At 40.3% G+C, this 13,353-nt stretch overlaps 1 protein-coding gene across 2 annotated transcripts; it reads right to left on the reverse strand.

Moving 5' to 3' along the window:
• Positions 1-954: 954 nt before the first annotated feature.
• Positions 955-12,263, reverse strand: SLC30A5 (solute carrier family 30 member 5). 2 transcript variants are annotated; one of them, XM_053457941.1, is made up of 17 exons: positions 12,180-12,263; positions 11,919-12,095; positions 11,346-11,468; positions 10,461-10,527; positions 10,286-10,371; positions 9,784-9,871; positions 9,444-9,531; positions 9,084-9,160; positions 7,510-7,680; positions 6,724-7,012; positions 6,167-6,375; positions 5,387-5,544; positions 4,519-4,648; positions 3,655-3,898; positions 2,566-2,792; positions 1,662-1,790; positions 955-1,511 (listed from the first exon to the last, which is right to left on the reverse strand). In XM_053457941.1, exons 2-17 carry the CDS (start codon positions 11,987-11,989, stop codon positions 1,341-1,343), a joined length of 2,328 nt encoding a protein of 775 aa, XP_053313916.1. In that variant the 5' UTR covers positions 11,990-12,095; positions 12,180-12,263; the 3' UTR covers positions 955-1,340. The 2 variants fall into 2 exon arrangements, with proteins under 2 accessions (XP_053313916.1, XP_053313915.1); XM_053457940.1 differs by having other exon boundaries at positions 11,919-12,244.
• Between the last annotated feature and the right edge of the window lie 1,090 nt (positions 12,264-13,353).

Below are 13,353 nucleotides of genomic sequence, written 5' to 3' on the forward strand. Positions count from 1 at the left end.
TCGGAACTGTATGAATGCGGGCTCCCACTGTACCCATATATTCAAATACACTGCCCAGCAGATGACAGGAGACTGGGTGAGTAATTTACAGAAGTAATACGGCTCAGTTTGGCTTCACTGATCGCACAAAAGAAAACATTTACTTTCATGTCCTGCAGCAGTTGGTCTGTGCTCATCAAAGAACAAAGTACTTGTTGGATCGGAGTAGAGTGTACACGAGGCACACCACAGGAAAAAAAAAAAACAAAAAAAAAAACGAAGCGACAGGTCGGGAGCAAGCATTGCACAAATCTACCGAGCATACGGCACAAATTTTTTTTGTTAATTTCTTCTGGGCTCTAGCCAGGGACATCTCTAGATGTTCATCAGATATTGCTTTAGAAAAAAAGCACACAAGGCATGGATGATCCCCCTCCAATTTCTGTGAAGTTGAAATAATGACATTGGAAACGTTCTCTAATCATAAAGTACCATCCCCAAAGCCAAGTCATTGTCTTTTCAGGCAGATGCAAACTTCTTGCAATCAGTTCTCCGGAGGTAAAAATATAGTGGTTCTCACGGTGTAGGCTGTGGGCTTTGTGGCATGAATAATTTACTATTCAGGAAAAGCTGAACTAGCCCCACAAAATGCACCGTTATATTTGTGAAATTTCACGTCGCCGCATTGCATTAATTATTCAGAGGTGAGCCGGGCTATTGTGAAGGTTACACTTACTAGGATCGGCTAACAAGAATACAGCGGCTGATCTCAGTCATCTATTAGAGTTCAAGTGGAAAACCCACAGAATCCTCTGGATTAAAGAAACATTTTGTCATTTTTTAGCCTTCTTATCAGATCCTGAGAAACCAGTTTGTCATTAAACAACAAGTTAGATAATAGCCAGTTGGTGATTAAACTACAAACCCTTCCCAAAGGCACACAGGAAAAGGTATTTTATAAAAGTAAAACTGAAATTCCCTTAAAACAATGCAATTTATTTAAAACATTTTTTTCAACTGTTTTTTTTTTTTCTCTCTTTTCTGTTGAAAAACAGGTCCCTTGGCAGTTATCATACAAAACAGCTCAGGAATGGAGAAAGGTGCCGGTTTACAGATTAACCATACCTAGAATTAACATGATATACAACCGGATACAGGCCCCCATTACATAAGAAATGAGCGAAGAATAGACTGAGTTTTATAATCGGATTATAGAAACATTCCGATCCAGTCTTGACAGACGAAACAGGTTCTATAAAATCCAGGTTTAGAACATATATATATATATTTTCTATACATTTATATGCAAGTCTTTTTTGTCCCTTGACAAGAAAGAATACTGAGGAAATGCTGGTCTTCATTCACATGATGTAGGTCCCATCCTTATAATATTTGGAGGAGTCCATCTGCATTGTCATGTCTAGGACATCCTGAAAGCCTGTACTTAGACCAGACATATGCTGAAAATAAGCTTCTTTCTCCACTTGGACAGTGAGGTTACTGACGCCTGCATCCTTAAGTACTGATGTCACCTAATAATAATGAAAAAAAAGTAATCAACATTAAAGACTCAACAAGTTCTAGGAATTTGGCACAGTAAATAAACCTCTTAAAATTATCTTATGGCAAAGCTATTGAACGGGTATAAAGTCGCAGCAAAAGACTGCCGGATACTACCGTACCTGCTGTATAATCCTTTGTTCCACTACCTCTGACATCACCTGCACATGTATTGTTCCTGCAACAACAGAGGCAGAATGGCGCCAAAAATGTGGATCCCGGTAGGAAATCACGCCATCGATATTAGAAATCTGAAAGTCAAAATACACATTTCAATAAATGACCTTTTGTTCAGGGTGCTGTCACTATAGTCTCACATTAGAAAGACTTGTTTTTCATATCTCATAAAAGCAACTTTTCATGCTTGGTGGAGAAGTAGCATGAACGATTGGGAATTAATTCAGAGACAGTTGATTCAGGGGTGTCCATCCCAAGTCTGCAAACCCGGCAGAAAATGTGGGAATCCTGTAATCAATTAACCTGCGTGTTGTCCTTAAAACCTGCAGTGTCAGCAGTCTCGGAGGGCTGGGTTTCAAAGTAAGTGAGCCAAGGGAGAAATATTTTCCCCAAATCCCACTCCTGAAATATTCAGTCAAAAATTATTCAATTTCACAATTTTTTATCTGCATGCCCATATTATTATTTAGCACTTTTTAAAAGGAACCATATGGTTCCAGCACAACCACCTCCTGTATAATAGTTTATCTGAACAAGCCAGTGGGATGACGCTGTAGCAACCATAAGCGTCATCTCCCAGAATATTCTTGGACTAGGGCAATGAGTTACTCCAGCTCAGCTTGATTACAGCAGTTCTTTCTCAGTGATGCCATTCCAGTAGTATGTGTTTCTACTAAATTCTACAATGTGGATTATGAGTTTATTCTAACAATATTGTTGCGTTAAAGAAATGTAACATTAGAGGGTACTGTCTCCCTGAAATACCCTTTGCCAAAGTAAGTAACGTGTGTACGGGATCTATCTTCCAAATATAAGCCCAGTCAATTTCACCATACAGTTAATTCCAACCTTTTCAAGAGCAATGCTTATCCCTTTCTCGGTCTCTGGAGGTATCCTGAGGAGAATCACTTCACACGAATCCTTGAGAAGAGGGATAACGCTGCCAAATATTAGGGTGGCAATGAAAAGCGAACACAGAGGGTCAGCGATCAGCCAGCCAAACTGTTTAATCAGTATAGTGGATACAATGACTCCCACACTCCCGAGAGTGTCTGCCAGCACGTGTAAGAAGACACCTACAGCAAAATAAAACATTTTACTGTAATTAACTAAACAAAATGAACAAAAACTGTGGCGCTCAATAAGATTACAATTACTTTTGCAGTACTAATGTGGATATAATTAAAACTGCAGTCACATTCTTGATGCGATAGTTTCTACTATTGTGAGCTTTATTCTCGTGGTGATCATGTCACACATGTACATATGCTCAGGTTTATTTGCATTTCACAGGTAAGGAGTCATGCAGGTGTAATAAGATAATCACAAGGTGCCAAATGTTGAGCGGAATCCGAATACATGGTATACGATAAAAGTTGCCATACATTTCATGTCATCCCCTTTTGATAACGCTGTTCTGTTACAGGAACAATCAAAGCAAAATATAACATAGGAAAAGGGAGAAGATAGTGGTAAGCGTAGGAGTCCAGTACTGCAAAGTTCTGTTAAAGAAACTGTTACTTGTTCTGTTCATGTCAGGAGGTCAGATCTTAGTTTACCCATTAGGTGTATGTAGGTGGGCTCACGGGGTTATATTTAAACTATCCTTCTGCTTATTGCACTTTTGCTTTTAACAGAATCATAATGTCTACATAAACTATTGTACTTCTTATGACTGCACAGTCTGTACTGTAAATTAAATAAAAACATTCAGAAAAGACAAGAAATGTAAAAATAATTGTTTCATTGACTCCCAATTAATATTGTATCATGGTCAAAAATGATCAGTGCTGCCATATTTTTATTTTTCATAACTATTTGCCAAACTCGCTTTCCATTACACTCTGAACCGAATGCAAGAATCTGTCCTTAAATAGTGTGATAGGCTTAGGATCCTTATGTACCATCACAGTAAAGCTTAGGTGGAACTGAACTTGCCTCTCATATTGGCATTCATGCCTCCTCCTGAAGACCCATGAGAGTGTCCATGGTTATGGTTGTGCGTGTGTCCATGGTCACTGTGCGAGTGTCCGTGGCCATGTCCATGGCTGTGTCCGTGGCCATGATGAGAATGTCCGTGTTCATGAGATGGACAGCCTCCTCGAGAAGCCCCGTGAGAGTGGGCATGGCTAAAGGCACAAATTCCAACCAGGTTCACTAGAAGTCCTCCAACTGAAACTGGCTATAAAGAGGAAGGCAAAAGAACAGCTTTATATTGATAGAAGCATTATTCCAGCTACGCGTTGAATAAAAAAAACACAATGTACAGTATATGTATTATTTAAACTGTTAAAGCCCAAAGAGGTTGGTGGAACACATTTATAGCTTGAATAAGAAGTATTCTCATGTTTATAGCTTAGAGCTGGGGTTGCCAACAGATAGTTCTTCAGATACTGAAGAACTTTCATGAAGCTTTGCTAGCACCTGTGCTTTGGCTGGGTGAGCATCATTAAAATCCACAGTTTCAAAACAGAAGCAGAGCCGACTGCTGGCAACCATTTTACAGACTACAGACTCAAATACTTAACTGCAAACAAATTATCATCCAAGCAGTCACTCACCCCTGTCTCATTCCCCTTAAACATCCTAATGTTGTAAGCTTACAAAGCCTGGACCATATTCTCTGTCTGTACCAGTATGTCCTATGCATGTTCATGTTATTGTTAATTTCATTGTTTTGTACTCTTCATTGTAAATTGCTACAGAATATGCTGGTACTCCAATGTCAGAAAATAAACCCACACGTATTCTTCTTTTGACAAAGGTTGTTTCTAGAACCATGTATAATAATGTTGGCCTTACTGTTAACATATCTGTATTGATATCTGGAGGGTCAAATATTCTGGCCACAGCTTCAATGAACACAAAAAAAGAGATCACCATCAAAAAAAGTCCATTGATAAATCCAGAAAGAATTTCGACTCGTCCATACCTAGGTAACAAGAATAATTGAAAAGAGATTAGTTTGCCAAGTTTCAGACTTTATCCCGATAACATTTTGCCCAATTCCCTGCACTGAGCATGACTTCTGATTTTATCTCAAATTTATATACATTGTTCTGCAAAATTGTTCTGCAAAAACACAGAGCTTAGTCCTGCATTATGCACAATATAGGGAGATTCGAATAGTTAACCATGCATCAGTAGTAACTCACCAGCCCCAACCCAGGAGAGAAAAAAGGCTTTTTAGTCACCTCCAACAGGTGGTTTAGCAAATAACTTCAGCCATGCAGGCATTTGCCTCCACAAAATTGGCCACCAAAGGCTCGATGAGCATGATGGGAATTAGAAACCCAATTGGAAGCATAACGTGATTGAGTTTGCTTCTATATAAATTTATTTCCACGTACGGCAGGAGACTCTCTGTCTTGAAACAAGGCTCGATTTAAACGAGCCACAACACTTCTTTTCAGGAAGTATATTTTATCACACTGGCGTTGGTAAATGAATGGATTTATCCTCTGTTCCTTTTTAAGTTACATAGAAATTATACAGGTATGTTGTCTCTCACTGGTTACATCTAAAGGCATTGTAAAGATTATTTAAGAGATCTCCCTGTATTATTTATCTTGCGTATACAAAAAAAAACGTAACCACAGACTGACAGAACTGAAACCGAAGTGTGTTTCTTGCCAGTAAAAATGAGCAGTATTAAATTAAGCGGATTTACCCATAAGAGAATATGCGCGTCGCCTTCCATCGAGTCATTAGTGCAGCAATAAGTCCCATCACCAGTGCAGAACAGTCAAACAACATGTGGAAGCCGTCGGACAATAAACCGAGACTATTTGTCCACACACCATAGAAAATTTCTACAAACGTGAAGGCCTAAAGAGAGGATATAATTTTAGAATTATTTCTATAACATAAAGATATAGATATATATATATATATATATATATATATGGAGAACCTTTTAGTGTAAAAGCGTATAACTTAACCCAACGAGAACTTCTTACTCTCCTAAGACTGCCCTAACCCATAAATATCTGCCAAGAAGAATAAAAAGAGGACAGCTCTAGTACCAAGCTGCTGTAACTATATTTAACAGGAACCATTCTCTGTACATTGAACTTCCTGGCTGTAACACCATGTTATTGTTACATTCCTATATACAGGTTAACTTTACATCGACTTGTTACACCAGATGACTAACATTTTGTAAAACATTCAAATAAATGGACAGGGCTAATGCGTGGCGACGTTTCAACCCGCTCAGGGTTTTTTTTTTTTTTTTTTTTTTTAACTCAAGGCTTGATTTATCCTATTGCCGAGCGTCTTTTGAAATTGTTACACTGCAGTTACAGCCTACAAGGTGGAACTGTTTGCTCACTCGAAAGCCTCATTGCCAGTGATCCCTTCAGTTTGCGTTTAAAAAGATTATCTGGGTTGATGGAGCAGTACACGGTAAAACCAATAGACCAAAGGAAATGAAATACAAAGCACTTACCAGATTCAGGCACAAGAAGTAGAAGATCTGTCTAGAGTCATATTCTGCAAGGATTTGTTTCAGGGAATCCTTAATAAACCTGGGCATTGAGGGGGAGGTGCTGTGCAAGGCATCACCCATGAAGTTATACAGCGGGGTACCTTCAGGTGAGTAACCCACCAAGGTCCCCTTCTGACCCTTCCTGGAAGATGATGACAGGATGTTTGCAGCTGCAAGAGGGACAGTTTATTTAGAAGCAGATTTATACAACATATGTCACATATAGCCATACATTTACCACTAGCTGAGGCAGTTATTTTATGTCCTAGTGAGGTTAGCAGGAATCCAGTGATCTCCTCTACCTTCCCAAAGAGGAAACACCTATCCTTTCCTGCTTGATTGCATATAGACCTATCTCGCAGACTACTGTACCACTGGCACAAACCAGCACTTTGTGTGAGAAGCGTAGCAGGTGCATGAACACACCATTTTAATAATGTTTCTTTCATAGATGTGACACACACAAACATCACGGCTCTCATCTTGCGATCACCTACCCACCTAGATGACATACTCACACAATATGAAGAAAACGGAGCTCACGACTACGCCTCCCGACAGCACGTGTTCAGTGCTCTGCTGGTGCGCAGGCTTATTCATCGCTCGGAGCTGATCTGTTATTGGATGGGTCCAGAAGTTTCCCAACAGGAGAGCACTAATGAAAATAAGGAAGGATCCATACCGAGCACGCATAGATGGCTCCATCTTTACTGAGCAGACAGATTCCACGTAGAAATCCAGGATCATGACGAAGAAAATAACAGTAATAAAAGGCATTACCAGAGACGACCAGGACTCTACTTTACTCTGAAATAAAGCACATATCATGACATCGAATATGATTACAAAAGTCAACAAAAACGGCACTGTACATATAACAGCCAGTTCTTAATATCATTGGGTGCCAGGGGGTTACTTGCTTTGACAAAGAGCTGGAACCCATTTTTGTGGCATTCAATAAAGAACTCTAAGAATTCACCTCGTTTAAAAAATAAAACAACTTGTCCAGCTATGTTGGGGTAGATTGTTTTAAAAAGGAAACATTTTACATTCTATGGTTGTTAATTTCTTCACCAGGTAAAATGAAACAATATACAAGAATTAAACAAACGGAAAAGCATCTCACTTTTAACGGATTGCAGGCCCGTGTACCATAAGACAAACTTTACCTTTTAACATGTATATACTATCTTTGTACTTCCCCAATATCTCCCCTTCTTTGCATAGCGACCTGCTATGGCCATTGCTAACTTAATCTATGAATTAAATAGGTTTATAAAGTAAACCACAGATACTTCAATTACCTCAGTAGTCGCAGTAAGAACGATGACCCACGGGCACAGTATTATGACAGAGACAAGGTGAGACAAAGCCTGAAGTCGCTTGGCTCCACCAATATCTAAAGAGAGCTTCCTGGAAGCTGTATGAAAACCAACATTGAAACATAAAGCCAACACAAGCAACAGTACTCCTCCCTGAAACCAACAAGAAAACAGATGATTAATAGATACTACTTTATAACGTACAAGTAACATTGTAAATACAAAATAAAAAGTATAAAAAACAAACAAAAAAAAGATCATTAGATCAGACAACTACAAAGATATAGATATGTAATAAGATAAATAAAATGAATTACAATAGGTTCCCCACCAGAGTGAAACGTACACAAGGCAACTGCCTAGGTCCAGTTCAGCACATTAATAGCATGTGCTCCAGCACTTTAAAACATTTATAAGTGATGTATTCATCATTTATATATATCACAAGGTTAGTAAAATGTAGGTATAACAGATATGTATGGGCAGAGCCGGCCTTAAGTGTTCTGGCACCCTGTGCGGACTACTCCTCTGGCGCCCCCCATCCCCCAAAAAAGGAAAAAAAATCTCCCCCATCTCACTATCTACCCCCCCTGCCCCTTATTACTATCTACCCCCTCTCCCTATCCTTACTTACCTCGTTGCCGGAGTCCTGCGGTGGGAGCGGGAGGCGTCCTTCTTCCCGCGGTGCACGCTTCACAGCTGAGCGCCAGAATAATTCCGGCGCTCAGCACGAAACGCCAGCACCGCAACGGAGTCAAGGCGAGTGAGGGGCGCCGAGCGGTTGCTAAAAACTTCACGAGCAACCGCTCGGCGCCCCTGCCCGGGACTTAATTGAAAACACTGGGGTTTTTTTTGCTTAACTTTATTTAATATCCTCCATGTTAAATAAAATTTTTTAACTTTATTTAACATGGAGGATGTTAAATAAAGTTACAAAAAAACAAACAATGTTTTAATTTAAGTCCCGGACGGCGCCCCTGTTGCCATGGCACCCTGTGCGGCCGCACAGGTCCCACACCCCTAAGGCCGGCCCTGTGTATGGGCAGGTTGTGCCAACACACCAGAATGTGTGTTGTGTAGGCTACAGTCTGCTAATGGCCCATACAGAACTATGAACTATAGTGTGTATTTAAAGTACATGAAAATGAGTGAAGATGTACTCCGTGGGACTGTTACATACCCAGCTTTCTGTGAATGACTATTTTACGTCAGTGATGAAGAGTTCATGGAGCACATGGCTAAACATACGAAGCTAATGAAATCCCCTTCTCTCTCATGCAGCTGAGAGATTCGGCGTAAGGCAAGGAACACAATGATGAGAACTAATCATGGTATATAAATGGTCTAATCAAAGTCTGTCACGTCCCAATTCAATAGCCAATAAAGGCATGGTTGGGAGTTTCATGTTATCCATACTCAGTCAAACTTTTCTATAATATGTATGCCTATGGGTGTCTTGGATGTACAGTATGCCCCCCTGGAATTAAGCCTTGTTTTGCCCCACTTGAGACATTCTGCTTCCATTCAGCTACCGCATGCTTCACAGAGGATCTTACCTTGTGGTCTGCGACTCCCAAGAGTGAGAAGGCTGTGTATAAGAAGTGGGTTAAAGCACTGTCATGATGTCCTTCGGCTGGTGCAAATGGTTAAGGAACATTACACATGATCTGTTGTAAAAGCACATTTCTTTTCACATATTAAAATATATCTGAAACACCCTGCTTTACATATTTATACGACATCAGTAGCTGAAGTAAAAAACTGGAATATATATGCTTTCCCAAAAGTTTTAAGAAGATGCACACAAGTCAATAGAGACTCATAATTAAAAATGAAGCGCTTCTGCTATTTACACATTAGTTAACCTGCAATCTTCAACATTCATGCTAGAGAAGAAAAAATAAAAAAAAAGATACGGTGTTCAGCAATTTTGGCCATTAGATCATCATTATCAAACAGCAACAGACAGATAACGGCAATGATGAAAAACGCTGCTCCTCGAGTCTGGAGAACAGGCATGAGAAAGGTTTAGAGAACGAAACTGTATATCATCCCATCACACATCGCATATAATACAGCATCTACTAAATGGGATTCAATCAGAATAAAAAATGGATCATTTTGTCCTGTTACATGTACCAGTTTTACACATGCAGATAACAGTGTTATCTGCACTCATAACTATCCATCTATCACAATGCTAGAATTCACACGAAGCCACCTTTAACATGTATAAACAATAGGAGTCTGACATACCTTTGAGGGTCCTCCGCCGGATCCGGTGAAGAGGACAGTAAGCAAAGAAACTATAACAATATCACTATGCTCAAAAAGCAAGCAGGTCCTGAAAACAAAACATGCCAATAATCAGTGCAGGGACCACCAAGAAGATGTTTCAAACAATGATGTTTTACTGCTCACGTAACTATGGACAACACTTTCTAACTCAATAAAGGTGGAAGCTAAACTATGTTTTTCTCTCTCTACCGTCTTATCCGTTTTATATGGGGCTACATAGAATAAAGTTACAACTTTTAATCTCTTAGCGAGCCCACCCCAATTACCTAAGACCACTAATGCAGATGGCATAGAAACTTTTTGAAAAATGTACACGGAACCCAATGCTGTGAAGAGTTTACTATTTACATCTTAGGGGATAGCGAGGATGGAGAAATGAGTCTTTCAATATATTTACCCAACTTTTGCTATGATTTAGGAAAACGAAAATAGGTTGACATAAAATAATAAGATACTTTACCTTAGAGGTCCACAAAGTGTGAGGCCAAAGAACCAGAGGAGTGAGATAATGCAGCTAACCAGGGCATGTTTTACAATACTGATCCACTGCAAATAAAGCAGATGCACAGTGAGTGATCTTAAGACACTAAGATTTTTAAGACATGCGTATGTATTAATGTGAAAGATCTCTTTACCTGGCGCCTTGTAATGGCCTTTCCAGAGGAAAACGGCTTTTGAAACAAAACCATAAAAAATGCAGACCTGTAGAGATTAAAATATATGTATTGCTCAATCCATCACATACAGTTATTGAATGGAGCTCACATTTAGTCTGTATCCTTAAATATATTCATTTTAACATGAGGTTTATATTAAGATCAATTCTGAGACGCTCCAAAGATGAACGTCAATTATGCAAAATAAATTCAAAGACCGTTCTCTAGCGAGCTAGTGCCCACTAACACTATAAATGTCTATGGGTTTATTCACTAAGGGATAGTTTACAGGGAAGTTACAGCTGCACGACTTCACTATACATTATGAAGAGCCAACCTCCAGTGAGTTTCTGCCACCGGAAGAGCTTCGCTGGCCCTGTATAATGTATAGAGTAATCAGTGAAGGCTCTTAAAGTCTCTTTACATTAAGCTATGCATTTTACAGGGCCAGCTAAGACCTACTGGATGGAAAAACCAGTGCTGGCCCTTCAGAATGAATAGCAAAGCGAGTTAAACCACAACTATACAGACAATGCATTTAGTGAATACACCCTTATATTTAACTGAGAAAAGAATGGATGTCACAGATGACATACCCGTTTACGAATTCAGCACAGTACCCAAAACACAAAGAACGTTCTGGCACATAAGACTCAGAAGGGTTGAAGAGACAAAAAGTTTACTTAGTAAACCGACTGATTTATTCACAGTCTTTTTATTGTTATAATCTCAAAAAAAAGGTGAAAAGACTTTACTTTCCCTGACTTTCACCACCTCTCTGGCACTCAAAGGTCCGGATTTCACACGACAGCAAACACAATCAATATGAAACACAATTAAACGGCGGATCTTTAACGTACTCACCCGAGTTTTAATATAAAAATGAACTGTACAATGTGAACGACTTTTAGGAGGTCATACGACTCAAAGATCCCAATAGCTTTTAGGAACTTGGTAAAGCAGAGAAGTACGATGTATCTCGTCAACCTGTAAGAGAAGAAACATAGATTAGCTCATACGACATGTCTGATAAATCAACTGCATGGGGGATAGGAACCCCAGATATACTGCGGCTTTATGGCGGGTAACCTCTTATCTGAATTAACATCTTAATATAAGCAAATGAGAAAATCATTAACTGGATATTAGCTTTCAGTGGAACTTACGGGTCAAAGGTTTGCAGGGATGTCACCCTCTGTAATATCGCTAAGCCAGAGAAACAAAGTGGTTTATCTAAGGAAACGTATGCACATCTTTTTATACACCATCTGTATAGTTATACTGGGGGGGGGGGATCTGGGGGTCCTTCCCAAAGGAGTACATTCAGGAAGTGAATTAGCAGTACTGCTGATGGAAGTTCAGTAGAGTGTTAATGCCCCAACCGGGCTGCCAGCCTTCATTACAGTCCGTTCTGATAAATACGTGTATGCTGTGTACCTGGACTCCGGGGCTCCCACCGGCCCCAGCCTGCTGCTACTCATCACATTGCTGCTGTACTTCTCCTCCATGGCTCCCGAACTCCACACCTCTATAACCTCATCTGGTGTTCAGACCCGGGACGTGGCTCCACGGAACGCTATCACAACCCGCAGCCTTTCAGCCTCTCCGCCGGGCCTACGAGAGCCAAGAACGGGTGTGAGCAGCGAGCGGAGCCGAACATCGAGCACACTGACACACAGCTGTTATTTCCTCACTTACCATACTACGGGCACACAGCCTCCAGCACTGCCAACTAGCCGGCCTGCGCTGATGACGAAGCCGGGCGCGTCACTTCTGTCGCTGACGTCATCGGAGTACGGCAAGCGAATGCGGCCAAACTTTCTCTAAAACGTTCATCGCCCTTAACTTTTTCTTTTCTTTAGTAATATAGTTATATTACAGCACCCGCTCGTGACTCCTGAACCAGAAGCCTTTCCAGCCATGTTAATTTACAGGGAAAATCAGAGTAGCATACTTAATGGATTATATGCCTCTCCAGCATATGTGAGGCACTGCTGTAATTTACTAGTAGGCGAATATCTATTCAAGTGAACTGTATGTGACTGACATGTGTCTCCCAACATTTTAAATGGCCAAAGAGGGACACTTTGGTTTCAGGGGTGTGGTTAGAGGTGGGGCTGGGGCGGGGCTTTACCAAGACTTTGTGACCTCTGCATAGTTATTTATGACAAAATGAGGCATTTAAGTAGAAGAAGTAATTTATTTACACAATTTAATTTCCAAACACATGTCTGCTGTTTCTATACACCATACTGTAACTTTTATGGCTGTAGAACAATAGAATACACTCACACCCAGCAAACATTCTGACATAATAGAAAAAAGGGACCCTGGGGTAGAAGAGAGGAATGCGGGGTTTAGGGCCTAAAGAGGGACACTTTGGAGGTATGATGTATGTATGTATGTGCTGATGAAATTATTTGGCTAGATTACACCATTTATTGCTAGTGTGTGCTAGAGCTGGACAGTCCTGGAGCGAGGAGGTAGATCTTAGATCCCAGTGTTAAGGGGAAATGCTGGGCTTGTGGCCATGTTGGTCCATATAGAGGGAGATATATGATGTTCAGCATCGCTGTTGAAGAGAGTTGATGGGCCATGATTGCACTGACACGTGGGTGAGGGCTGGACTATTTTTGTTGTGAACACTCTCAGCCAGTTGCACTGGTTTCCTCTTTCTCATTTCTCACTTCTTTCCTCTCCTTCTGTTCTTGTCAACTCTTTTTACTCCTTCCTTCCATCATTCCTCTTTTCTCTCCCTTCAATCCTTCTCTTTTTTTCACTCTTCTCTCCTTGCCATTTCTCCTTCTTGCTCTATGTCTCTCCTTTCTTCATTCTTTTCAATTTTCTCTCCTTTGTATTCTCTAGCTTTAAC

This window comes from Spea bombifrons, chromosome 1 (assembly GCF_027358695.1).
Source record: "Spea bombifrons isolate aSpeBom1 chromosome 1, aSpeBom1.2.pri, whole genome shotgun sequence".
Classification (NCBI taxonomy): Eukaryota; Metazoa; Chordata; class Amphibia; order Anura; family Pelobatidae; genus Spea; species Spea bombifrons.

What these genes read in the sequence shown, in the direction of transcription:
- SLC30A5 (XM_053457941.1), bottom strand. Translation starts at nt 11,989, where the DNA reads ATGGAGGAGAAGTACAGCAGCAATGTGATGAGTAGCAGCAGGCTGGGG. An exon ending in CCGGCGGAGGACCCTCAAAG is followed by an intron (nt 9,532 to 9,783) that starts GTATGTCAGACT and finishes CCTGTTCTCCAG; the next exon opens with ACTCGAGGAGCAGCGTTTTT. An exon ending in CTCCGTTTTCTTCATATTGT is followed by an intron (nt 6,376 to 6,723) that starts GTGAGTATGTCA and finishes TCCCTCTTGCAG; the next exon opens with CTGCAAACATCCTGTCATCA.